The following is a 27928-nucleotide window of genomic DNA, read 5'->3' as shown; positions in this document are numbered from 1 at the left end:
CTTCCAGACCTCAACTTGACCTCCACCTGACCTCCACCGTTCCTGTTAACTGCCATTTCTTAATTACATTACAAACTGAGGAAACGCCTACCTGAAAATGCTTTCTATCTTCTTATAGCCTTCTCCTGCTTTGTGGGCATCATTTATTTTAATTTTCAGAGTGCTAGGCAGCTGCTTAAAGGAGCCCATGGCTGCTGATTGTTGGGACAAGTTTTGAGGAGTCAGGGTATTTATAAAGCTTTGAAATTTGTATCACCTGGCCTTTCCTAACGATGACTGTGAACAAGCCATAGCCCTGACAAGCTAATTAAGGTCTGAGACCTTGGTAAAAGTTATCTGAGAGCTCAAATCTCTTGGGTTGCCCAAACTTTTGCATGGTGCTTCTTTCCTTTTTTCCACTCTAAAATTGTACAAAACAAAAATAATACACTAATCTTGCTTAAAATGTTGAAAAGAATGTTTCATCTTTAACTTTATGACTTTTGGAAATCAGTTCATCTTCTACTCACTTAACTATTCACAGTAACAGAAATTTTGACCAGGTGCCCAAACTCTTGCATGCCACTGCATATGGCATGCTTGCCTTCTTAGTCAAGGTATTGAGTTCAAAAGTCAGGAATTTATGTTGCAGTCAGGAGTTTATAGAACTCTAGTTAGGCTACATCTGGATTATTGTGTACACCCAAAATGGGTGCAGATGAGGTTTACTGCCTGGATATGAAGGCATGTGCTATACAAGAGATTGGACAAACTTGGATCATTTTCTCTGGAGTGGCAGAGGCCGAGGACAGATCTGATAAGAGGTTTATTATGTTATGAGAGTCATAGATAGATTAGACAGCATCCTTCTCCCTCTGGTATCTAATACCAGAGGGTATGCACCTAAGGTGAGAGGGGGTAATTTTAAAGGAGATGTGAGGGGCAAACAGAATGGTGGGTGTCTGGAATCCGCTGCTTGGCGGCGGTGGTAGATGCAGATACATTAGGGACTTTTAAGACATTTTGATATGCACTATATAGTAAGAGGTTAAAGAATGGATGTGGAACAACATGTACACAAATACCATCATGGATTTACAATGTAAACAGTATTATAAAAATTGCTTTAAAGTGCAGTGACTGATGTAATAAACAGGAGGGTGTGGGCTAACTATACTGGTTGATCATATTGATTAATTGCAATGAGGAATCTTTTACCATGGTGTGAATTTTTTGTTTTAATAGGCCAGTGGCATGTTAGGTTTTGTTTCTCCTCTGTATACGTGTTCAGTAGCAATTACCAGATCCACCCATTTTCAACAATCTTGCTTATGTTTCCAGTAAGTTCCCTGTTCTGCCTCTCATTGTTCCCAAGGGTTCAATTGATTCCCATCTCTAACTGCAAGTTTGGGGGACCAACTCACCCAATCAGAAGATGGGGGGGGGGGGTGGGGGTGCAAGAAGGCATCCCTGCCACTGCTGCACCACCAGATGTGCCAAGGCCAAGGGAGCGAAACATAAACCAATGGTGGTCCCTAGCTGATGATCCTGCAGCTGACCCAAGGGCACTGTTGGGAGGTTCAGCAGGTAGCAATCTTCCCGTAAATCTCAACTGGCATTGAAAGGAATTTTATTGCCCAAGCCTGCTCCTGTTCCATATCATACCTTCCTCACCCACTCTGTCAACTTGCTTTACTGACTTTCTAGACGCCAGAGACATGTCCGCTTTTCTGTCTCCCCAGATTCAGCAAGTTAAATAGTGCACTTCATAAACACAAGGGATTCTGTAGATGAGTAAATCTTTGAGCAACATATTCAAAATGCTGGGACTCAGCAAGTTATGCAGTATCTATCAAGAGGAATAAGAAGTCAACATTTCAGACAGAGACTCTTCATCAGGAAGCTGCAGAGGGAGTGTCCACTGAGTCGGTGTGGGTGGAAGTCAGAAATAGGAAGGAATGAATCACTGTGCTGGGAGTAGTCTTTTGGCCCCCAAATAGCCCTTGGGACACAGAGGAGCAGATAAACAGGCAGATTTTAGAATGGTGCAGGAAATACAGGGTTGTAGTTATGGGTGATTTCAACTTCCCTCATATTGACTGGCACCTCCGGACTGCAAGGGGGATAGATGGGGCTGAACTTGTCAGGTGTGTTCAAGAAGGATTCCTGACACAGTATGTGGATGGGCCGACGAGAGGAGGCCATACTGGATCTACGTTTGTAGTTCTGGGTAATGAACCTGGTCAGATGGCAGACCTCTTGGTGGGGAAGCATTTTGGTGAGAGTGACCACAACTCTCTTAGCTTCAGCATAGCTATGGAAAAGGATAAAACAGACAAAATGGGAAAGCGCTTAACTGGGGAAGGGCTAATTATGAAGGGATGAGGCAGGAACTAGCAAAAGTAAATTGGAAACAGATGTTCGAGGGTGAAAGCACAGGAATAATGTAGAGGAAGTTTAGGGATCACTTGTGCTGGGTTCAGGATAGGTTTGTCCCACTGAGACAAGGAAAAAATGGTAGGAAAAGGGAACCGTGGCTGACGAAACACGTGAGGCAACTGGCCAAGAGGAAGAAGGAAGCATATATTAGATATAAGAAGCAGGAAGGGCTCATGAAAAATATAGGGTAGCCAGGAAGGAGCTTAAGAAAGGATTTAGGAGAGCTCAAAGGGGGCATGAGAAGGCCTTGGCATGTAGGATTAAGGAGAACCCCAAGGTGTTCTATGTGTACGTGAAGAACAGAAGGGTGACAAGAACTAAGGTGGGGCCGCTAAAGGATAAAGAAAGCAACATGCGCCTGGAGGCGGAGGAGGTTGGAGAGGTCTTAAATGAATACATTGCTTCAGTATTCACAAGTGAAAAGGACCTTGATCAGGGTGAGGTCAAAATAGAACAGGCCTGTGTGCTGGACAATGTGGAGATTAAGGAAGAAGTAGTGTTGGATCTTCTTAAAATATCAAGATTGATAAGTCCCCAGTGCTGGACGTGATATACCCCAGGTTTGCTGTGGGAAGTGAGAGAAGAGATCGCTGGAGCAGTAGCTAGGATCTTTGAACCCTCTTTGGCTGCTGGAGGATTGGAGAATGGCAAATGTAATTCCCTTGTTTAAAAAAGGTAATAGGGAGAATCCTGGGAACTATAGACCGGTGAGTCTTACGTCTGTGGTCTGCAAACAATTGGAAAGGATTCTCAAGGATAGGATCTGCAAGCATTTGGAGAAGTAGTCTACACAAGAATAGTCAACATGGCTTTGTGAAGGGATGGTCGTGCCTCACGAGCCTACTTTTTTGAAGAGGTAACAAAGGAAATTGATGAGGGTAGGGCAGTAGATGTGGTCCACATGGATTTTAGCAAGGCATTTGACAAGGTCCCCCACGAGACTCATCCAGAAAGTCATGAGGCATGGGATCATAGGAATCTTGGCTGTTTGGATAAAAAAAAATGGCTTACAGGAAGTAGAGGGTAGTAGTGGAAGGAAAGTATTCTGCCTGGAGGTCAGTGACTAGTGGAGTGCTGCAAGGATCTGTCCTGGGACCCCTTGCTCTTTGTGATTTTTATAAATGACCTGGATGTAGAGGCGGAAGGATGGGCGAGTAAGTTTGCGGATGACACGAAGATTGAAGGAGTTGTGGATGGAGCTGTAGGTTGTCGAAGGATATAGACAGGATGCAGAGTTAGGCAGATGGAGTTTAATTCAGTAAGTGTGAGGTGATGCATTTTGGAAGGACAAACCAGAAGGCTGAGTACAGGGTTAATGGTCGGTTACTTAAGAGTGTAGATGAACAGAGGGATCTGGGGTTCAAATCCATACATCCCTTAAGGTTGCTGCACAGGTTGATAGGATAGTTAAGAAGGCCTGTGGGATGCTAGGCTTCATTAATAGGGGGAATGAGTTCAAGAGTACAGAGGTCATGTTGCAACTCTACAAATCTCTGGTGAGACCAATGTAGAGTATTGTGTTCAGTTCTGGTCACCTCATTATAGGGTGGATGTGGAAGCTATAGAGAGGGTGCAGAGGAGATTCACCAGGATGTTGCCTGGATTGGAAAACAAGTCTTATGAGGCAAGGTTGGCAGAGCTGGGACTTTTCTCTTTGGATCTTGGAAGGATGAGAGGGGACTTGATAGAGATCTACAAGATTATGAGAGGCATAGATAGGGTGGATAGCCAGTACCTGTTTCCCAGGGCACGAATAGCAAACACCAGAGGGCATATGTACAAAGTTAAGGGAGGGAAGTTTAGGGGAGACATCAAGGGTAAGTTTTTTTTTAAAAACACTGATGGTTGTGGGTGCTTGGAATGACTTGCCAGGGATGGTGGTGGAGGCTAAAACATTAGGGGCATTTAAGAGCCTCTCGGACAGGCCCATGGATGAAAGAAAAATAGAGGGTTACAGGGTAGTGTGGGTTTACCACCTTCTTTTAAAGGAATATATGGGTCGGCACAACATCGAGGGCCAAAGGGCCTGTACTGTGCTGTAGTATTCTAGTGTCTAGTATCAGGACTGGAAAGAATGGGAAATGAAGCCAGAATAGGGTGGGCGGGGGGGAAGGAGTACAAGCTGGCAGTTGAGGGGAAGTGGCCTTTTCACCCTTTCTCTTCTGCTCCCCCAGCATTATTCCCTGCAGATCACCCTTTCCTGGTTCTCCACCTTTATGCTGCTGTCCTCTCCTATTAGATTTTCTTCTTCAAGTGAGAGGGTGGGAAAGGGACGTGTTTTTTGTTGTTATTGTTGCTTATTGAACAGGACTGTGCAAGCCTTTGGTGCACGTATATAGCTAGGCTGCTTAAGACTTTTGCACAGTACTTCATTTGTCAATGTGGAGCGGAGAGCAAGCTTGTAAATCTGGTGGAGCAAAGGATGTTGCGAATGGCGAGAGTGGAGCACTGCAAGAGGGGTGTGGAATGTGGCACAGGAGTGCTGGGTGAGGAGGGGGGAAGAGTGGCACACCAGCTCTGAGACACCAGGCAAGATTATTTGATTCCAAATGGTGGGTTATTAATCACCACAGAATGTCTCTGGTGCTTCCCGCTCCCTCTCCTCTCCTTTCCCCAACTATGATTCCCCTCTCCCTGCCCCCTTTCCACTCTCAGTCCACAATACAGACCCAGATCAGAATCAGGTTCATCACTCACTTGTCATGAGTTTTTTTTTGTGGCAGCAGATAAAGTACACAAAATCTGCAACATGCTGTTCTGCTAAACCTCGCGGACATGCCATGTTGGCACCACACTGTGTGGGCTACCTTAAATGAAACAATGCATTTCACTATGTTTTGATGTACATGGGACAAATAAATCTAATCAGTATGATTCCACCCTGCAGTGGAGGGTTCTCTGATGCACTAGCTGCAAATGGGCACTCAACATTGGCCGTGTCGCAATACAGAACAGGATCTTCTTCATATCCACTTGTTGGCCTTAATCCAACCTTGTGCAACCCCAATGTATCTTTCTTCCACGGTTCTTCAGGTTCCAAAGTGTGAAAAATAACCTCCAAGAGGTGGGGTGTGGGAAAGAGATTCTAATTCCCTATAAACTCCACACTCCTCCCAGTTCAACAACATCTGATTAGGCATACCCTTTGTCAACAGAATCGGTAAACTCAAATCCATCGCCACTTCGATCAAGTATGCGTTTATTCAGAAATAAACATTAGTAACAATCCCTAAACCGATTAAACATGTTCTTTAAAAAAAAACACACAGGCAGCTTTCACCAAGTCAATATTCTTTATACAATACATACAATACAGTGAATGACCTTAACTTACCTGGAGTAGACAGGGGTGGGTGGGTGGGTGGGCAAGGAGGGAGAAAGGAAGCCAGAGTCTTCGCGCTGGGCAAGGTGATCAATAAAATTCCATGCCTGGGTAATACAGGATTACCTCACGGGGATGCAGATGCTCAGGATCTCTTCAACATGAGTTTCCACACAAATATGCTACATTCGATGGACTATACAGAGAGGGTGTAGGGGTGGGGGGAAATCAAGGATCCTGATGCTGTTAAAACATAGGTGTCCAGAGATCACAAAATGTTATGGCCTCTGAACTCCCAACACCATTCCTCTGAACCATCACTTGGTCTATAAGTACCAGTCAGTTGTTAGAAAATGGCAGTTCAATGGTACATTGTAGATCATTGCTCGATACTCAACTGACGTGATGCTTTTCACTCCAAATTACTGTCTCCGCACCAGGACTGTAAGTACAATCTCCACACAGAGACAGGAAGGATGAAACAGATCCTCTCCAGGCACAGGGGAATCAACGCTGAAGTGGAGGGTGGGTACTATTAACACCATCCAGCCCCAGCCCAGGACCCCTAACCCTTCTGTCACATTGGTGGGAAGCCCAGCAACAAAGTCTGCTTTGGGAAACTGAAACATGAGCATGGAGGTCACTCAAAGCCATCCACGACTGCTGGCTGAATGGATGTACAGATCTAAACTGAGAATAAATCACTCTGGCCAACACGCACAAACACACGCTTTTTGTTGATGAGACATTTTAAGTAATTTTTTTCCACTGAAAGAAATCCATTGGCACCAACTTCAGTTCATGCAGGGCACACAAGTGGAAACCCTGGACAACAAAATAATGTTGCTTTAGAGGGGGTGGGGGGGAAGGAAGAGGAGGAAGGATGGAGGGAGGGCAAAACTGTTTCTTTTTGTTAAAGTGAACACCGTCTACAGCCTTGCGGCATTTCTTTTGTCTGCTGACACGTTGTTAAATGTGGTCGTCTGGAGGGGTTGCCCATCTCTCTCTAGCGGATGGTCTTGACAGGGCTCTTGAAGTTGCTTGCAGCTTGGAGCTGGAGTTGGTAAGCCATGGGGTGGATCTTGAAGCCATAAAGCCTGGCAGTGGGAAAGGAGGGAGAGAGTTAAAATTCACAAAGCGGTTGGAGGCTTGGACCAAAGGTTAAAAAAGGAGCACAGGGGAGGCATGCTTGTGTGAGGGCCTAATTATTCTCTATCTCCTCTCAGCTATGAAAGTTATGTTTCTTTAGCTGGCATAGTCAGAACACAACACATGGCATTCCATATGGGGAAAAAAAAACTCCTCTCTCATTTCTGTCAATGGGAACAGAACTGCCTCATCACACTCTCTCAAAGGTCCTTCAACCTTCTCAAACATTTCCCCACAACTTTCTCCACGACAAGGAGATTGTTAGTTAGTCTTCCACTCTCCCCCTCTGGGCTGTTGACTCAAGGCTGCTCACCATCAATCTGTCAGCATTTTGCAGGCTGCAAGAATGGAGAGAGGAGTGGTGGTTTCAGACGGAGGATCAGTGATCCAACCAACCAGCTGCTCAGGGCACAGACGATCATCTGTGAGCACTTTAAATTACCAAAGGACAGAATATTTGGGCAAAATATCTACCTTTTCACCTGGAGTTTTGGGGGGAGGGTGTGAAGAAGAAGAGACAAAAATCTTGTAATTTACTGCACCAATAAAGAGGCAGAGAAGCTCCCAGACTAATCCCAGTGCCATACTCTCACCCCACTGCACACCTCCCACACACACAGCTGCTGTGGTTGATTTGCATTGCATCTCCTTCCTCCCATCATTCCAGTAAGTCACCGCAAACTGTCAACAGCTTATGCAATACACAGAAAATGCTGCAGGAATTCAGTCGGTCAGGTAGCATCCATGACGGAAAGTAAACAGTTGATGATTAAAACACTGTCCTATTTCCCTCACAGACACTGACATGCTGAGTTCCTCCAGCACTGCCTGTTTGTGCGCGCGCTAGATACTAGATACTCCAGCATCTATAGAATCCCGTGTCTCAATAGCTGGTGTCCAGAAAAGCCATAAAATGTTTTGTAAAGCAGAAGTTCCTTGTTCTTTGAGCTGGGCGATTCACTGATAGATCCCTGGATTCAAGTTCAAGTTAATTTACTGTCGTCCTATTTTATGTATGTTTATAAATATATAAACAAATTGTATAAAACAATGTTTCTCTGGACCACAGTGCACACATAAAACACATCACACACTGCACGTGAAACAATATCACCGCAAGTTAATAAAATACCATTAAAAATGCATGTATTGGATAGTAGAGGTAGCTAATAAACTCCTGGTGACAAGACCCTGGTGGCAGGGTAGTCATTAGTCTCACAGCCCGAGGGAAGAAGAGGTTATTCAGTCTGGCTGTCCGAGTCCTGATGCTCCTGCACCCCTGGACACACGACTCCACGAGGTAACGAGACCCCGGAAGCGGTGTGCCCCCACAAGTTGGTGGGAGTTTTGGAGGTCTGATCGCGGGACCAACCATAGATGCACAGGGTAGAAAGGTACGGGTCGGCGGGAACCTGGTGTGTGTGTCCGCCCTTGCCTGGGTGCCGGGTTCACCGCAGAAGAACGATCGTATCTGGAATGGAGGGGTCACAGTTGGTGAGCTCAGAAGACATTACAAAGGGCTCACCCAAAAGCTAACTGCGAGGAATATCGAAGGTCTGTTTGGAATCCGATTTGCATATTCATTCGTTCTCTCTCTCTCTCTCCCCCCAACGGCACGACGGTGATTACTGCGAACTGAACTAAACTGAACTCTGTCACTTGTGTCTGATCATTTTACTCCTAGACTGCGATAGAGCTTGATTGATCCTATTATCCTAGTTCTGTGTACATGTGTGTTTATTCATTGCTAACCTGTTGCATTTATATCCTTACTATTAGAGTACTGTGTTACTTATTTCTTTAATAAAACTTCCTTAGTTCCAGTAATCCAGACTCCAACTAAGTGGTCCATTTCTGCTGGTTTGGCAACCCAGTTACGGGGTACGTAACACTGTGAATGCCCACAAGAAAATAAATCCCAGGGTTGTATATGGTGGCATACATGTCCTCTGAAAATAAATTTACTTTGATGCAGCCAGACAGTACACTCCCAGAGTTCTGCAGAGAGTTGTCAGAATTGGGGTGGGGAGCCTTGCACGTTCCAATCTTCTTCAGACCACACCTTTCAGCTAAACTTTCTCAATTGCCCTTTAAACACTTTGCACATCCACAAGCTCCTCTTGAAACCTGACCCAGTCACCTTGAATTTGTACCGCAGAGAATCAGCCACAGCCACACCCACACAGTGCACTGGTTCGGGCCAAGATCCCTGTCTAAACTGTGTATTCTTCAATTCCTGGCTTGATCTAATTGCCTCTTAAACATTTGTATCTGCTTCCACCACCTCCCCTGACAGTGTTCCAGGCACCCAAGAGCCTTGTATTATATTAAAAAAAATCAATCTCCTCCAAGCTTTCCCTTCCAGTTTAAAGAAATGCCTTATCGTATTTGACATTTCCACTCAGAGCAGGGATTGGGGAAGGAGACTATCTACACTCATTTATGCTTCTCATTATTTTAGACACCTCTGTAAGGTCAAACATACGCCACGAGGCTCAAGATTAGCTTTTATCCCACTGCTATCATACTGTTGACTGGACTTTTTGTATGATAAGATGGACTCTTGGCCTCATTCCACCTTATGATTTTGCTTTTTGTTTTCCTGCACTGCATTTTCTTTGTAGCCAGCTTTTACACTTTATTCTGCTTTGTTATCTTACCTTGTTCTAGCTCAATGCATTTGCCTTGCTCAACACCAACTCAACTTGCAAATTCACATTTAGAGAATCCTGCACAAGGACTCCCAAATCCCCTTGCAGCTCAGTTTTTTTGAATTTTATTTCCATTTAGAAAATAGTCTACCCTTTTATCTCTTCCAAAGTGCATGACCATACATTTCCCAACACTGTATTCGATCTGCCACTTCTTGGCCCATTCTCATAATTTGTCTTAAATCCTTCTGTAACCTCTCTACTTCCTTAAAACTGCCTGCCCCTCCAACTATTTTCGTGTTGTCTGCAAATTGTGCCACAAAGCCATCAATTCCACCATCAAGTAATTTACATATAACACAAGAATAAATGGTTCCAACTCAGACCCCTGAACACCGCTAGTCACTGGCAGCCAACCAGAAAAGTCTCTCTGTATTTCTATTTTTTGCCTCCCGCCAATCAGCCACAGAATTATCCAGGCTAGAATCTTTCCTATAATAGCATGGGCTCTTAACATTTTAAGGAGACTCATGTGCAGCACCTTTCAAAGGCCTTCTGTAAATCCAGGTACACAACATCTAATGACTCTTTGACTGTCCTGCTTGTTATTTCTTCAAAGAGTTCCAACAAATTTGTCAGCAAGATTTTCACTTCAGGAAAGCATGGCCTATTTTACAATGTGCCTCCAGGTACTTCAAAACAATGAACTCCAATATCTTCTCAACCACTGGCATCAGACTAATTGGCTTATAATTTCTTTTCTTCTGCATCACTCCCTTCTTGAAGGGTGGATCTTGAAGATCGCCGGTGCAGAATTGCTGCAGTATGGCATTTGCAAGATCACTAATAGTTTGTTTAGGGATGAAATATTAGCACAAAACAAGAGAGCTTTCTGCACACTTGCTTTCATAAATCAGGGCATTGAGTATAGGAGTTGGGCATTATGTTAAAATTCTACAAGACATTGGTGAGGCCAGCTTTACAGTATCATGTGCAGTTCTGGTTACCTACTTACAGGAAAGGTGAAAGAATGAAAGAGTGCAGAGAAAAATTACAAGGATGTTGCCAAGACGAGGATCTGAGTTATAGGGAGAGACCGAATAGACCATAAAATATAGGAGCAGAATTAGGCAAGTAGGTCCAGCAAGTCTGCTTTGCCATTTTATTATGGCTGATCCATTTCCCTCTTTGCCCCAGTCTCCTGCTTTCTACCCATAGCCCTTCATGCCCTGACTAATCAAAAATCTAGCAACCTCTGCCTTAAATATACCCAACGATCTGGCCTCCACCTTCATTGTGGCAATGAATTTCAGATTCACCACTCACTGGCTAAAGAAATTCTTCCTCATCTCTGTTCTAAAAGGACAACCTTCTGAGGCTATTTCCCCTGGTCCTAGACTCCCCTACTAACGGAAGCATCCTCTCCACATCCACTCTATCAAGGCCTTTCAATACTCGGTAGGTTTCAATGAGATTCCACCCACCGCCCCCCCCCCCATTCTTCTGAATTCCAGTGAATACCACCCAGTGTCCTCATATGGTAACCCTTTCATTCCCAGAATCATTCCCATGAATCTCCTGTGAACCCTCTCCAATGTCAGCACACCCTTCTAAGGGGCCCAAAACTGCCCACAATACTGAAGTGTGGCCTCTCCAGTGCCTTAAAACCTCAGCATTACATTGTTGCTTTTATATTCTAGTCCTCTCGAAATGAATGCTGACATTGCATTTGCCTTCCTCATCACAGACTCAATCTGCAAATTAATTTTAAGGAATCCTGCACAAGGGCCCGCAGTCCCTTCACATCTTGGATTTTTGAACTTTCTCTCCATTTTGAAAATAGTCTACCCTTATTTCTTCTACCAAAGTGCATGACCATACACTTCCCACGAATAGGTTAGGACTTCATTCACTGGAGCACAGGAGAATGAGGGGAGATCTTTCAGAGGTGTACACAATAATGAGGGGTATAATAGGGTGAACCCATTCAGGTTTTTCCCTTCTGGTTGGGTGAGAAAACAGTTAGAGGTCATAGGTTTAAATTACATGGGGAAAATATTTAAGGGGAACCTGAGAGGGGACTTCTTCACCTAGAGAGTGGTATGAGTGTGGAATAAGCTGCCAGCAAAAATGAATGCAGTTCAATCATAACATTTAAAAGAAGTTTGGCCAAGTACATGGATGGGAGGGGTATGGAGGGTTATGGTCCAGGTGCAAGTAGATGGGACTAAGCAGAACAGGCTGGCATGGATTAGATGGGTTGAAGGGCTTGTTTATGTGCTGGAGTGCTGACTAAGTACTGTTGGAATGCTGGCCTTCTCGGGAGGAGCAAGTAATGCTGATCTCCACCCTGAACGCTGATCTTCACCCTGAACACTACTTTCCGCCCCAAGAACTGCGCAAAATGATCCCGGCTTCAAGAAGATGCAGTGAAAATCTGCCAAACAATAAGACAGCATTTTATGAGGGAAGTCTATACAAAATAGCCATTTTAACATTTTGCATCACGACTGGTGTGGAAACTCCAGTGCCCAGGAACAGAAAGGTCTACAAAAAGTGGTGGATACAGCCCAGTCCAGTATAGACCAAGCCTCATCACTGAGCACATTGACAAGGACTGCTGCCACAAGACAGTAGCATCCATCAATGCCCTCTTCGCTCCTACTAGCATCGGGCAGGAGGTACAGAAGCCTTAGGTCCCAAAACACCAGGTCTGGGAACAGTTCATTACCCTACAACCATCAGGCCCTAAACAGGTGTGAATAACTTCACTCACCTCAAGCCTGGACTGACTCCACAACCTATAGGCCCATGTTCAGGGACTCTACAACTCAATAAATTTTATTTATGTTTTTATTATTTGTATGATTTGACTTATTTTGCACATTGACCCTCTTTGTTATTTATAGCTTTCATAAATTATACAGCATTTCTTCATTTTCCTGTAAATGCCTGCAAGAAAATAAATCTCAAGGTGTCAGACTGTATACGTAACTTTGATAATGAATTTACTTTGGACTTTGATGCTATGGCTCATAAGTGGCGAACACACGGCACTCTCTAGGGTCTCTCCTAGGTGCTCAGTATCCAGCACTGAATTGGGGGAAGGCAGAAGGGGTAAGGTTACAGAACCCATGACTGTACTGTAAGGCTACCTCAGACTAGTCTTTTAAGGAGCAGTTTCCACTGTCCCACTGCGACACCAGTTTCTTGCTCCACCCAGTACTCAATGGATTGAAGAGTCTCAAACTAATTTCACAGATGGCACGGCACTTGTAAAAAGAAAGAGGACACACTCAGCCCTACCAGCCTGCTTTGGAATCAGTCAATAGTCTCAGGCAGTGGGGGTGAAGTATCAAGCGGTGACATCACACTGGGGTGTTGCTTCGTTGCAGTTTGTCTCAGAGTTTGCCAAGAGTTAACATGGGGAGTGGGAGAGGAGAATAATATTTGGGGAGACCAAAAGCTGCAACATCTTCCAAAGTGGTAGAGCCCAAGGCAGAAAGCCACACAGGATAGAAACAGGCCATTCAGCCCACTGTCTGTGCTGACCATTTACACTAATCCTGTTTTATCCCCTCTGTCATTATCATGAACTACACCTACATATGAGGGACAACTGACAGTAGCCAGTTACTCTACCAACCCACAATGTCTTTGGGTTGTGGGAGGAGATTGAAGGAACTGTGGTGGGTGGAGGTGGAGAGGCACCTACTGGGTTACAGAAACATGCAAACTCCAAATAGGCGGGGCCCAAGGTTGGGACTGAACCCAAGTCTCTGGCGGTGTGAAGCAGCAGCTATACTAACTGCACCACCTCTCCTGCCACATAGGGAGGACTTTTTAATCTGGCATAGAAAACCTCAGCAAATTAGCCCTATGCTATTGGCTTGGGACATGCTAATATCTACCAACCTCACCCAAGCAACATATCCTTGCATTCTTTACTTCCTTTGCAGATACCACAGCCTTTTAGACAAGTTGATGAACATTCAGGGAATGGAAAGATATGGATCATATGCTGACAGGGATTACTTTAAGTTGACACCTTGCTTGCCACAAGGCACTCCAGGTGCAAGGGGCCCTTTCCTGTGCTGTGCTTATGTTAGCCGTGTTCAGCTCCTCCACCAATTGTGAAAGAGTCCCACCTTCTCATTCTGGAATTTCCACCTCCATAACTGGATCTTCCCCACTTACAACAGTAATTGTGAAATCAGCTATTGAAAATAGCTTTGGGCAATGAGGTGGTGTTCAGGAGTGAGGTACGTCAGCTGGTTGAATGTTGTTGCAACAGCAACCTTGCACCCAACATCAGTAAGAGCAACACACTGATTGTGGACTTTAGGAAGGGGAGGTCAGGGGTACACACAACCGTCATCATCGAGTGGTCGGCAGAGGAAAGGCTGAGCAGCTTCAACTTTCTGCATGTCAACATCTCAGAGGATCTGTCCTGGGCCCAACATACTGATGCAATCTCAAAGGCAGCACACCAGTGTCTATATGGCATTAGGAGTATGAGGAAATTTGCTACGTCACCAAAGACTAGCAAATTTCAACAGATGTACCATAAAGAGCAATCCAATTGGTCGCATCACCTTTTGATATGAGGACTTCAATACACAGGATCAGGAAAAAAAAAGCAGAGTTATAAATTCAGACAGGGAGCAAGCCTCCCCACCACTGAGGATATCTTCAAAAGGTGGCATCCATCATTGACATGCCATCATTGACTCACCATCAAGGAGATGCACTCATCTCACTACTAGCACAACTGTAGAGAAAAATGGGGGGGGGGGGGGCAGGGCAGGGTCAACATTTTGGCTCAAGACTCTTCATATGGATCAGATACATCCACCACCTATTTTCCCTGACAGATGCTGCCTAATCCATACAAACGGCAGTGATACAACCAGTCAGAATGCTTTCCACCATACATCTGTAGAAATTTGCTTTGAGCATTCTAAAAATGCCAGACATTCATGTATAAACTGTCCAACCCGCCTTTTCCAGTCACAGATCTTGCACAAGTACATACTTCACAGCTACTGAACCTGGAAGCAAAGGTTTTGCTGCATTCCAGTGGTGGGCCTGACTTGAAGGACGGCTGCAACCATGAGCCCACTGCACAGAATAGGATTCAAAGGCTAGGCAGAAAGCTTAACAGCTAGTGGAAGATTTCTTCTGCAACCCATTTCCTCCAACCTATGTTTTATTTCTGCTTGCTAACCCAAACAGTGCTGAAGTTCACAGCAGTCAACTGTCAACTTAACTTGCAGATGCTTGATTCTGGAGCCATGCACAAAATGCTGGAGGAACTCAGTGAGTTAGGCAGCATCTGTGGAGGGATCCATCACTGGGGACACACACCATCCAGGGCATGCACTCATCCTCATTACTACAGCGAGGAGGGACTGAAGACCCACACTCAAGGTTTTCAGAACAGCTTCTCCCCTCTGCCGTCAGATTTCTGAAAGGTTCATGAGCACTACCTCCTTATTTTTTTGTGTTATATTTCCTGATGTAATTTACAGCAATCTTATTCTGCTACCAAGAAACACCAAATGTTGTGAGATATGTCAGTGATAATAAACTGATTCTAAAAGCGACTGTGCCAAAAGGTATCAGAATCAAGTGTTCTCCGGGGGGGGGGGGAGAGAAGGAGAGTGACGTGTCGCTCTCCTTCAGCTAATCAAAGACCTACAGGACTTATGAGCAAGTTGGGTGTAACAATGGAATGGCACTGACAGCAGCAAAACAATAGCCGTGAACTATGTACAGGTGTCCCCCGCTTTTCAAACGTTCGCTTTACGAAACCTCACTGTTACGAAAGACCTACATTAGTACCCTGTTTTCGCTAACAGAAGGTTTTTTCACTGTTACAAAAAAAGCAGCGCGCGAATAATGGCGGCATGCGCCCCGAGCAGCCATTTTCCTCTCCCGGAACTGAATTCTAGCCGCCACTGCTTAAACACGTGCTTTATCTCTATTTATTTTGTGCATCCGTTAGCAAGATGCGTTCTAAGGTATCGGAAAAGCCTAAAAGAGCTCGTAAGGGTGTTACACTTAGCATAAAACTAGGCATAATTAAGCGTTTCAATCATGGTGAACGAAGCAAGGACATTGTGCGTTGAACTTGCCTGCATCCACCATTCGCACTATTTATACACAGAGAGAAAAAATCTTCAAAGCTGCCGATGTTACTGTTGGTTCTGCTCGTAGCAAAGTGCTCTCTCTTAGTCGGCATCCAGTAATGGATAAAATGGAAAGTCTGTTGCTTGAGTGGATTGATGGGTGTACAAAATGTGGTGTTCCTTTAAGTTATCTTATACTTAAAGAGAAATCAGTCAGTCTTTTTGATAAGCTGAAACAGAAAGCACTGGCCGATGGTGATGAAAGTATTGCGAAAGTGGAATTTAAAGGTAGTCACGGGTGGTTTGATCAGTTTCTGAGGCGAGGGCAGCTTCACAGTTTAACATTTACTGGAGAGAGTGCTTCGGCTGATACTGAAGCTGCTGAAAGGTTCGCAGCAGAACTGAAGAAAATAATTACAGAAGGTGGTTATCCGTATAAGCAAGTGTTTAACTGTGACGAAACTACAATTTATTGGAAAAATTTGCCGAGTAAGACATTTATTTCGAAAGAAGAAAAGCAGGCTAAGGGACACAAGGCATCGAATGACAGGTTTTCCCTAATGCCGGTTATTAACACCACTAAGCCTCTACTAGTGTACCATTCAGAAAATCCGAGGGTACTTAAAGGCGTTGATAAGAAAACACTTCCCGTTGTGTTCCGTTCACATCCAAGCAGTTGGAACACCCAAGTGCTTTTTTCTGAGTACATGAGCAAATACGTTAGTTCTTTTGTTGAAAAATACTGTAGAGAAAATAACCTCGATAATAGGTGTCTTGTGATTGTCGATAATTGTGCTGCTCATCCGCCTGACATTACCGAGTATGGCGGTAACATTCGTGTTGCGTTCTTACCGCCAAATACGACATCGTTGCCGCAGCCGTGTGACCAAGGCCTAATAGCCACAAATAAGGCTTACTATACGCAAGATGTGATGCGTTTTATTGTAAGTGCTATTGACAGAGAGGGCAACTCCGAAGCATCTTTGCGAGAGATCTGGAAAGACTACAATATAAAACAGGCAATCACCAACATTGGAGATGCTCTTGATAGGCTAACAGTCTCGATGAGAAATGGCGTTTAGAGGAAACTATGTCCCAAAGCAGTGAACGATTTTAAAGGCTTCGAACCATCAACAATAATACGACAATAGTGAGCTTGGCTAAGGAGGCTGGGTTTGTGGAAATTGACGAAGATGATGTTGAAGAGGATTTGGCATCCCATGACCAAGAATTGACAGATGAAGAGCTGATGCAATTGCAAGAGGAAAGGATAACAATCGAAACCGAACGCAGTAGCGAAAATGAAGTCGTCCAGGGACTGAGCGTGAAGCTGTTGTGTGAGATTTTCGCTGCGATTGACAGCGCTGCAATGATTGCAGAAAAGTATGACTTTAATTTTGAAAGGGCACGTAGGTTTAGGGCAGGTTTGCAGGATGTTTTGAGTGCTTACAAAGAACTGTATGATCTAAAAATGCACAAGGCTCAGCAGTCAAGTATACTGTCGTTTTTCAAGCCTTGCACATCAGCCACAGCAGGCGTCGAACCTTGACCTTCAACATCGAGGCAGGCAGACATAGAAGAAGATGACCTGGCTGCCCTATTGGAAACAGACTACGATGGGATGACACCCCAGTCTCCTCTACCTCCCACCACCCCAATTTCCGACAACTCAGCCTAACACGCCATCCCGATTCCCGTAAGTGAAACTACACTGTACATATATTATTTCTACTTTATATAGGTTGTGTATTTTTGTGTTATTTAGTATGATTTGTTATTTGGTACGATTTGGCAGCCTCATAGCTTAAAGGTTACTGGAGAGAGTGCTTCGGCCGAGAGAGCATGCGTGAGATTTTCGCTGCGCTAGACAGTACTTCAACGATTGCAAAAAGTATTTCTACTTTATATAGGCTGTGTATTTATCATATCATTCCTGCTTTTACTATATGTTACTGTTATTTTAGGTTTTGTGTTATTTGGCATGATTTGGTAGGTTATTTTTTGGGTCTGGAAACGCTCAAAAATTTTTCCCATATTAATAATTGGTAATTGCTTCTTCACTTTACGACATTTCTGCTTACGAACCATTTCATAGGAACGCTCTACCTTCGGATGGTGGGGGAAAGGCAGGTTGGACAGGTTATACTTAAATTTCTGGCTTTTTAGAAGAATGGCTGAAAACAAGTTTCTACAGATGTATGGTGCAGAGCCTTCTGACTGGCTGTGTCACTGCCATTTGATACAGAGGCACCAATGTTCAGGATAATAGTTATTATCAGAGTACATAATGCCACCATATTCAACCCAGACAACAGGAATTCTGCAGATGCTGGAAATTCAAGCAACATACATCAAAGTTGCTGGTGAACGCAGCAGGCCAAGCAGCATCTATAGGAAGAGGCGCAGTCGACGTTTCAGGCCGAGACCCTTCGTCAGGACTAACTGAAGGAAGAGTAAGGGATTTGAAAGCTGGAGGGGGAGGGGGAGGGGGAGATGCAAAATGATAGGAGAAGACAGGAGGGGGAGGGATAGAGCCGAGAGCTGGACAGGTGATAGGCAAAAGGGGATACGAGAGGATCATGGGACAGGAGGTCCGGGAAGAAAGACGGGGGGGGGGGGTGACCCAGAGGATGGGCAAGAGGTATATTCAGAGGGACAGAGGGAGAAAAAGGAGAGTGAGAGAAAGAATGTGTGCATAAAAATGAGTAACAGATGGGGTACGAGGGGGAGGTGGGGCCTTAGCGGAAGTTAGAGAAGTCGATGTTCATGCCATCAGGTTGGAGGCTACCCAGACGGAATATAAGGTGTTGTTCCTCCAACCTGAGTGTGGCTTCATCTTTACAGTAGAGGGTCCAACGGGATCCCACCACTAAGCACATCTTTCCCTCCCCCCCCCCGCATTCCGCAGGGATCGCTCCCTACACAACTCCCTTGTCCATTCGTCCCCCCCATCCCTCCCCACTGATCTCCCTCCTGGCACTTATCCGTGTAAGCGGAACAAGTGCTACACATGCCCTTACACTTCCTCCCTTACCACCATTCAGGGCCCCAAACAGTCCTTCCAGGTGAGGCATCACTTCACCTGTGAGTCGACTGGGGTGATATACTGCGTCCGGTGCTCCCGATGTGGCCTTTTATATATTGGTGAGACCCGACGCAGACTGGGAGACCGCTTTGCTGAACATCTACGCTCTGTCCGCCAGAGAAAGCAGGATCTCCCAGTGGCCACACATTTTAATTCCACATCCCATTCCCATTCTGACATGTCTATCCACGGCCTCCTCTACTGTAAAGATGAAGCCACACTCAGGTTGGAGGAACAACACCTTATATTCCGTCTGGGTAGCCTCCAACCTGATGGCATGAACATCGACTTCTCTAACTTCCACTAAGGCCCCACCTCCCCCTCGTACCCCAGCTGTTACTCATTTTTATGCACACATTCTTTCTCTCACTCTCCTTTTTCTTCCTCTGTCCCTCTGAATATACCTCTTGCCCATCCTCTGGGTCACCCCCCACTCCTTGTCTTTCTTCCCGGACCTCCTGTCCCATGATCCTCTCGTATCCCCTTTTGCCTATCACCTGTCCAGCTCTCGGCTCTATCCCTCCCCCTCCTGTCTTCTCCTATCATTTTGCATCTCCCCCTCCCCCTCCAGCTTTCAAATCCCTTACTCACTCTTCCTTCAGTTAGTCCTGACGAAGGGTCTCGGCCTGAAACGTCGACTGCGCCTCTTCCTATAGATGCTGCTTGGCCTGCTGCGTTCACCAGCAACTTTGATGTATATTCAACCCAGAGATTCTTTTTCTGTGGGTATACCTAGCAAATCTATAGAACAGTAACTGTAAACAGTAAACATCATGAATTCCTAAACTGTGCAAACACAGATAATAAATAATGAGCATGAAACAATAAAATGAGAGTCCCTAAATGAGTGTAGTTATCCCCTTTCATTCAAAAGCCTAATGGCTGAGGGGTAGCAACTGCTCTTGAACCTGGTGGTGCTAGTCCTGAGGCACGTCTACCTTCTATCTGATGGCAACAGCGAGAAAAGAGCATGGCTTGGGTGGTGAGGATCTTTGATGATGGATGTTGCTTTTTTTTTTTACGGCAATGTTTCATGTAGATGTGCTCAATGGTTGGGAGGGTTTTACCCGTGATGTACTGGGCCAAATCCACTTCCTTTTGTAGGATCTTCCGCTCAAAGGCATTGGTGTTCCCAAACCAGGCCGTAATGCAGCCAGTCAGCACAGGATCGTAAAAATTTTTCAGCCATTGGTAGACTCAGCCAACTTCATTATGGCAATACCTCAAGAAGGAAGCATCCATTACCGAGGATGCCCCACCACCCACGACATGCCCTCTTCACATTACGACCATCAGGAAGGAGGTACAGGAGGCTGATGGTGCACTCTTAACGATGAAGGAACGATTCCTTCCCCTCCAAAATCAGATTTCTGGATGGCTTATGAACACTATTATCGTTATTGAGAGTAATGCTTTTCCACACTGGACTGTACCACTGCCAGAAAACAACAAGTACAATATCACACTGAAAATAAACCTGATTCTGGATGATCAAACATGAGATTCTGAGGGGCTTTGTCACTGTTTAAAAAAATAATCAGCCTTGGATGCAGATCTTTTACCTCTCAGTCACAAAAGTTGATGACTTCTTTCTCAACAGTTGATACGGATGATCTTAAAATGATTCTGAAGTCGAGGTAGGTAAGCTCCTGACGTGAATGAGAATCGGAATCAGGTTTATTATCACTGGCACGTGATGAGAAATGGGCAGGAAAGCAAACACCAGGTTGCAATCAGAAGAGCTACCACGACTGCACTGCATTGAGGGGCCGTATAATTTTATACACCTCCCCCCAATTAAATTAGCTTCGGCATGCTCAAACACATTCCGGCACAATTGAATCATCAGCGCACTTAGAAATAAGGCATTTGGGACAAAAGGTAGTTGATTTGGCCCAGTATATCACGAGCAAAGCCCTTCCAGCCACTGAAATGCTGTCACAGGAAAGCTGCATCGGAAGGTCCTTACCACCCAGGCCATGCTCTTTTCTCACTGCTGGGTACGAGACCCAAGACTCTAACCACCAGGTTCAGGAGCAGTTACCACCCCTCAACCATCAGTCTCTTCAACAAAAGGGGGATCACTACACTCATCTATTGAGATGATCTCACTTTAAGGACTATGTTGTTATTTCATGTTCTCGTTTTTTATTGCCCTTTATTTATATTTGCATTTGCACAATTGTTGCCTTCTATGCTTTCATTGATCCTGTTAGTTACTATTTTACGCATTTGTTGAGAATGCCCACCGAAAAGAGAATCTCAGGGCTGTATGTGGTGACACACACATACTTGATAATAAAATTTACTCTGGAACTTTGAAGTGAAATAAAGCAAATGAACTTCTACGCAGTCCCGTAATGGCAGCATGTTCCTCTCCCTGGAATCAGCAGGCCTGTTTTATTTGCACAGCTGTGAACTGCTGCGGGGGCAGTGGGCACACTTTGCAGCAGTGCTGGTCTCCGAAGGGTAGGAATCTGGTTGTTTGGAAGGCTCAATGGAGTGAAGAGGCACACTCCGGTTAAGCAGGTAAAACGCTGGCATATCTTGCTTACCTGAAGATGGGAACAATGAGCTTGGCAGCCCATCAGGATTTGAACTGTTCCTTAACAGCAATTCTCTGGTATATTAAGACAGAAACAGATAGCCAGTGAAAATATTGCAGCTCATTTCTCCAGAGGCTTCAGTGAGTGTTTACTCCCAGAACGCTAGAGGAACTCAATGGATCAGGCAGCATCTGTGGTGGTGGTGGGGGGCGGGGAGGGAAACAGGTGGTGGGTGTATCTGGTCCAGGTGAAGGGACTTGCCTCGAAACGTTGACGGTCTATTTCCTTCCACAGATGCTGCCTGACCCATTGAGTTCCACTGAGTAGAGGCTCAGTGCTGCCCTGACTTGCTGAAGTCCTCCACTGTTGTGTGAGGGGCTCCAGATTCCAGCCTCTTGTGTCTCCTCAAATGCCTACTGACTGGAGCGCCGTCACTACCCATGTTCGCTTTAAGGTGTGCACGCACACATATCATTTGCTACTAGCCCACAAAGGAATTTAAACTGCGCTTAAGAGGATTTCACCCTCTACCACTTTGGTATGTTAAGTATATTTCTCAATCACACACAATCACATTTCCTTTTCCAGTTTCTGATGCGGATGGCGTTGACAACGTGGAGGTTGCGATGATTTCTCTGCAGGTCTTAGGACTGGTTTATCTGTACTGTTTTTATTGAAATTATTCAGTGCACAAATGTTGTCACTGGACAAAAATTGCACACGATTTTTTTGCGCACACCAGTCATTACAAATTCAAGGGAACACTGGTCACAACCATCCGTCCTTACCTTGGAACAAACTGGTTCGCTGGCCTCTTGGGTCTGTACTCTGGGTGGACCATGAACAGCATGTGGGGGAAGCCCGTGCCGAAGTATGCGCCGTCCGTGTGATGATGCCGCGAGGACTTTGGCGTGTACACGTCCATGCACTTGGGGCAGTACAGCTTCACCATGGCCTCACCGGGGATGTCAGACAGACCTGGTGGTGGGAAGACTGAGCAATTAGGAACCAAACACTGAGCAGCAAAAATAACTGTTGCCGATATCTTAAAATCATTCATCACAAACCTAGTCATCATCTGATCTGTGGCTAGCCCTTCGAACAAATCAGCTAATCATTTGCAATACGCACAAAATTTAAACTGCGCACAAAAGGTTTTCACCCTCCACCATTAAGTGTATTTCTCAAATCATACACAATCACATTTCCTTTTCCGTTTCTGATGCGGATGGCATTGAAGTGGAGAGAGTGAGCAATTTCAAATTCCTGGGTGCCAATACCTCTTGAGGATCTAATCTATAAAGGAGGCAAGACAGCATCTATTTCTCATTAGGAATTTGAGGAGGTCTGGTACGTCATCTAAAACACTCGCAGATTTCCACAGATGAACACTAGTCTCTGTAATTTCCAGGATATCTTCAAGAAGCAATGCCTTTTTAAAAAAAAAGACAGCATCCATCATTAAGGACCCCATCACCTAGGACATGCTCTCTCATTTCTACCATCAGGAAAAAGGAATACACACTCAATGATTCAGGAACAGTTTCTTCCCCTCTGCCATCTAAGTTCTGAATGGACACTGAACCCATGAACACTACCTCCCCACTTTTATTTCTGTTTTTGCGCTACTACTTAGCTATCATACACACACATACTTACTGTAATTCAGTTTCTTTTTTCCCTATTATGTATTGACGCCTACTGCTACCACAAAGTTAACAAACTTCATGACGTATGCCAGTGATATTAAACCAGATTCTGATTCAGAGGAACTCAGCAAGTCAGGAAGCATCTGGGCCTAGACGTCAATATGACAGGATATTGGTGATGTTTACTCCTCGGAACTTGAAGCTCTTTACCCTCTCAATGGCAACATCGTTTATGTAGACAGGGGCATTGGCATTGCACCCTGCCCCCCACCCTGAAGTCAAAGCTCTTGTGTTTTGTTGACATTGAGGGAAAGGTTGCTGTCATTATGTGATATCATCCCTCTGCCTCTCTCTCCTCTCCTTTCTGTACACCGGCTCATAGTTTCTGATACAGCCCACTATGGGTGACAGGGTTTTCTGCCTCTTGGAGACCTATGTTAGGAATTAAAAAGCATGGATGTAATGCCGCCTGGCAACCACTTGCTCTCCCTAGCATACTGCCACGGTTTGTACAATGATGTAGGCAGCTAGGATGCAACGTCCATGTTCAACCCCAATCAAAAAAAAAAATGCTGAGGCTTTGTAAGGCATTGGTCACACCACATTTGGAGTATTATGAACTTTTAGCCCATTTCTAATAAAGGATGTGCTGGAGAGGATCCACACGAGGTTTACAAGAATGATCCTGGGAATGAAAGGGTTAATGTGTGTATAAGCAATTGCTGGCTCTGGGTTTTAAGAATGAGAGGATCTGACTGAAAGGCCTCGATAGAGTGAAGGCACAGAGGACGTTTCCAATAGTGGGGGAGTCAGGGCCAGAGGACACAGCCTCAGAATACAAGGACATTACTTTAGAACAGAAGTGAGGAGGAATTTCTTTAGCCAGAGGATGGTGAATCTGTGGAATTGATTGCCACAGATGACTGTAGAGGCAAAGTCATTAGATATTTCAAGAGGAGCTTGATAGGCTCTTGATTAGTAAGGGCATCAATGGCTACCAGGTGAAGGGAAAACGAGGTTGAGAGTGAATAAGCCTTGATCAAATGGCAGAGCACACTTGACGGGCCAAATTTTGCTCTTATGTCTTATAGTACATCACCTTTACCCCCAAGAGGTCAGATTGCAGGAGGCTCATCGCTTCAATGTTGAGCTCCCACCACCAAGGAGGACCAAGCAAGCAGCACAATCAGTGTGCTGAAGAGAGCACTAAAAAAAAGTTCACTGCACACTCTTCCCGTTTGCAACCTTTTGAGTCCAAGCTACCAACTTGTGTAGTAGATGTTGTCTTACTGAAGGCCTTCATAAGAGAATGGCATTGGCTGGTTGTGGAGTTTATTGCTCTGCAGAGGACCAGAATGGACTCAACAAGCCAGATAATACATCCTTTACCAAAGTTTTAGGAACAGCTTCTTCCCCTTCATCATCTGACTGGCCTATAGACCAAACTTCACTATTTCACACTTTCTGCATTATCTTTTATATACTTATTGAAATCTGCAATATTTTTAAGCGTTATGACTTACTCCTGCCACAAAACAAATTTTATGACATAGGCTAGTGATAACACACACAAAATGCCGGAGGAACTCAGCAGGTCAGGGAGCAACAATCGAAATGAATAAACAGTTCAACATTTCAGGTCGTGCTCCTTCAGGACTGGAAAGGAACACCCCAGAATAAAAAGGTGGGGGAGGGATAGGAGGTGATAGGTGAAGTCAGATGAATAGGCAACATAAAGGGCTGGAGAAGGAGGAATCTGATAGGAGAGCTGAGTGGACCATGAGAAAAAGGGGAGGAGGAGGAACATCAAGACAGCTGAGGAGGAGAGGACAGGTAAGAGGTGTCTGAGTGGACAGTGGGAGAGGGAAGGGCGAGGAGAAAAAAAACGACCGGAAGAAGAAACTGATGCTCATGCCTACAGGTTGGAGGCTACCTAGACAGAATATGAAGTGCTGCTCATAGCTGAACATGAGGAGGGATAAAAATTAAAACAGTTGGCCACCAGGAAATCCACCTTTGGCAAATAGAGCAGAGGTGCTTGACAAAGCAGCCCCCCCAGTTTACACTGGGTCTCATCAATGTAGAGGAGGCCCATCAGGAGCGCCAGATACAATAGACAACCCCAACAGAGTCACAGGGGAAGTGCAGCCTCAGCTGGAAAGACTGTTCAGGGCACTGAACAGACAAGACTAGCTCTCCTGTCACTTGCATTGGTATGTGTCAGGAGGGATATTAGAGGGGGCGTGACAAACGGACAAGGGAATCACGGAGAGCACGATGCCTGCGGAAAGCAGAATGGGGGGAGCAGGGGAGGGGAAGGGAGGTAAAGATGGTAGTAGGATGCTGATGAAGATGGCAGAAGTTGTGGAACACATGTTGGATGCAGTGGCTCATGGGATGTCAGGTGGCAGCGATACAAATCTGATTCTGAATAATAACACCTTGTGTGACAACACGGGGATTAGTCTATCATCTTTCAGAAGGATCAGACTCAACTGTCCTGCAATTATTTTCACCACATAACCTGTGCCTTTCCTATCAAATACTAAAGCCTTATCTATCAACCTTCCAGCTGAACAGGTTGAACAGACACATTTTTGGAGTACAATTGTGAGACAAACTTGACAAACCAGATCTGCTTCTAACCTGGGCTCAGGAATCACAAGATAATATGGCACTCAGGAACACAATGGGTGTGAGGGTTAACACAACCTCTCACTGTCAAAACAGTCTTTAAACTACACCGGTTATAGGACAGTACAGTGCAGGAACAAGCCCTCTGACCCATTATGTTAAGGCCTTGAGACCTAGGAGCAGAATAAGATATTCAGCCCATCCAGTCTGCCATCCAATCACGGCTGATTTGTTTTCCCCCCAACCCCATTCTCCTGCCTTCTCCCTATAACTGATGATAGCCCTCTGCTTGCCTTCTGACCTTACTGCTGTTGACTAGATTACCATAGTTGAAAACTGTAGGTGGATAATATCCATAGTCATACATGGTCAAGCTGAAGAGGGTGCAGAAGATGTTGCCTGGACTAGAGGACCTGAGTGACAGGGAGAAGTGGGCCACGCTCGGTCTTTATCCCTTGGGGCGCAGGAGAATGACACGTGACCTCACAAGTTCATAAAATCATCAGTAATATCTTTGTCCCAGAAAAAAAAACCTGATGGCACAGGTATGAGAGAGGAGGGATTTAAGGGACCTGAGAGGTAACTTTTTTTGCATAGGTATATGGAGGGGAGGGGCTTGGCGGGTTATAGGTCGAACACAGGATACTGGGTCAGCAGGGACCAGAGGGGCTGAAGGGCTGTTTCCATGCTGCATTACTTGACATCATCATTGTTTCAAAATGTGACAGTTTTGGCTACTGTTCTTTTGGGCTGAGAAACCACCCCCATGTTACAGCTTTGAATATTGGAAAATCACTGTGCAAAAATTTGAGAATAAATCTTGAAATTTTTAATAAAATATCCTCCCTTCCCCACCCCAAACGAGGGTTTCTCGAGCACAGCGGACGGCAGCACTTTGCATTACAGAAAATCCCCACACAGACCAATTACCATGAACAGAGCCTTCCACCCCACGACGTGGGCCTCACCTGTACATGAAGAAAGTTCTTTCTGTACTTACCGATGGGAAGCATGGGCTGATTCTCACAGTACACTCGAGGGCAGTAGCCAAAATCTCCTTGCTGGTACTTCTCCAGCTGAAAACAAACAAACCAGTCCAATTAAACACAGCAACAAACACGTCCCAGTTATAGAAAATATGGCCCGAGTCCAGGTCGATTACAACCTTTCCAATCAATAGTGTTTTGCTTAACAAGGGTATTAAGGGATAGTACAACAACGCAGACAATCCTTAGCAGCAATGCTATTCGATACTGGATGAGGCCTGAGGAGCTGAATAGACTCCTGCAGTTATCCTATCTCAGTCCACTTGGTTTTTAAACCTTTCTGAATGGGTATGATGACTGCACTCTGGGTAGACGATGGATCATTAACCTGACACAACAACCAATCCCCCACTGAGTGACTAAGGGGTCCCTGATGGCTGCCAAACCCCACCAAAGTGGAGATAAACATACAAAGACAGTGGGGAGGAGGCACATATGGAGCAAGAGAGACAGGAACATTTAAGAGCCGTCGAGTCAGTTATACAGCACAGAAACAGGCTCGTTGACACATCATATGCACGCTGACCTTTTTGCCCATCCGCACCAATCACATTAGCCTATATTAGATGTGCATCCCTCTCTACCATGCCCATTCAAGTGTCTTGGCTAAACGCCTTTTAAACCCAGTGGTAGAACTGATTCTACCACCTCCTCTGGAGGAGTTCCAGGTATTAACCACACTCATCTGAAACACTCTTTAAAACTCCTTACCCTTAACATACACTCTCTTGCTTTTTGTTACCCCTAATGTGACAAAGATTCTATCTACTATGTTGATGACTCTGAAATACACCTCCATCAGGTTACTCCCCAGCCCTTTTCACTCCAGGGAAAAACCCAGCCTATCTAATTAGTCCCCTAACTGAAGCCTTCCCATCCAGGAAACATGCTGGTGAACCTCCTCTGCACTCAAAGGCATCAAACTAAAAGCTCGTGCATACAAAGTCACCAAGAGTAGTGGGAAACTGGAAGATTGGGAAAACATTGAAAAGCAACAAAGTACCACTAAGCGAACATTAAAGAAAGGGAAGCTAGATTATGAAAATAAACTAACACAAAATATAAAAATGGATATTAAAGTGTTTATAATTATATAAGCAGAAAAGGGTGGCTAAAATGAATGTAGCTCCCCTAGAGGATGAGAAAGGGGGAATGATAATAGGTAATGAGGAAATGGCCGAGGCTTTAAATGACTACTTTGTGTCGGGCTTTACGGTGGAAGACACATCTAACATACCAAAGAGAGCTGTAATGGATGCGAAGGGAGGAGAGGATCTGGATACAATAGCTTTCACTA

The 27928-nt window shown here is 45.0% G+C and overlaps 1 protein-coding gene across 4 annotated transcripts in view; it reads right to left on the bottom strand.

Annotated features, from left to right (window-relative positions):
* Positions 1–5582: 5582 nt before the first annotated feature.
* The window catches only part of csnk2b (casein kinase 2, beta polypeptide), a 77051-nt gene continuing 54705 nt past the window's right edge, over positions 5583–27928 (bottom strand). For all 4 annotated transcript variants that reach the window (XM_063048072.1, XM_063048071.1, XM_063048073.1 and 1 more), the window contains 3 exons: positions 26586–26661; positions 22091–22280; positions 5583–6837 (listed from right to left, as the gene is read on the bottom strand). In XM_063048072.1, the coding sequence (XP_062904142.1) occupies positions 6747–6837; positions 22091–22280; positions 26586–26661 (357 nt within the window). In that variant the 3' untranslated portion in view covers positions 5583–6746. The remainder of the gene's footprint in view (positions 6838–22090; positions 22281–26585; positions 26662–27928) is intronic.

The sequence above is a fragment of the Mobula hypostoma genome, chromosome 5, assembly GCF_963921235.1.
Source record: "Mobula hypostoma chromosome 5, sMobHyp1.1, whole genome shotgun sequence".
Lineage (NCBI taxonomy): Eukaryota > Metazoa > Chordata > Chondrichthyes > Myliobatiformes > Myliobatidae > Mobula > Mobula hypostoma.
This window is presented reverse-complemented; position numbering and strand designations above follow the sequence as displayed.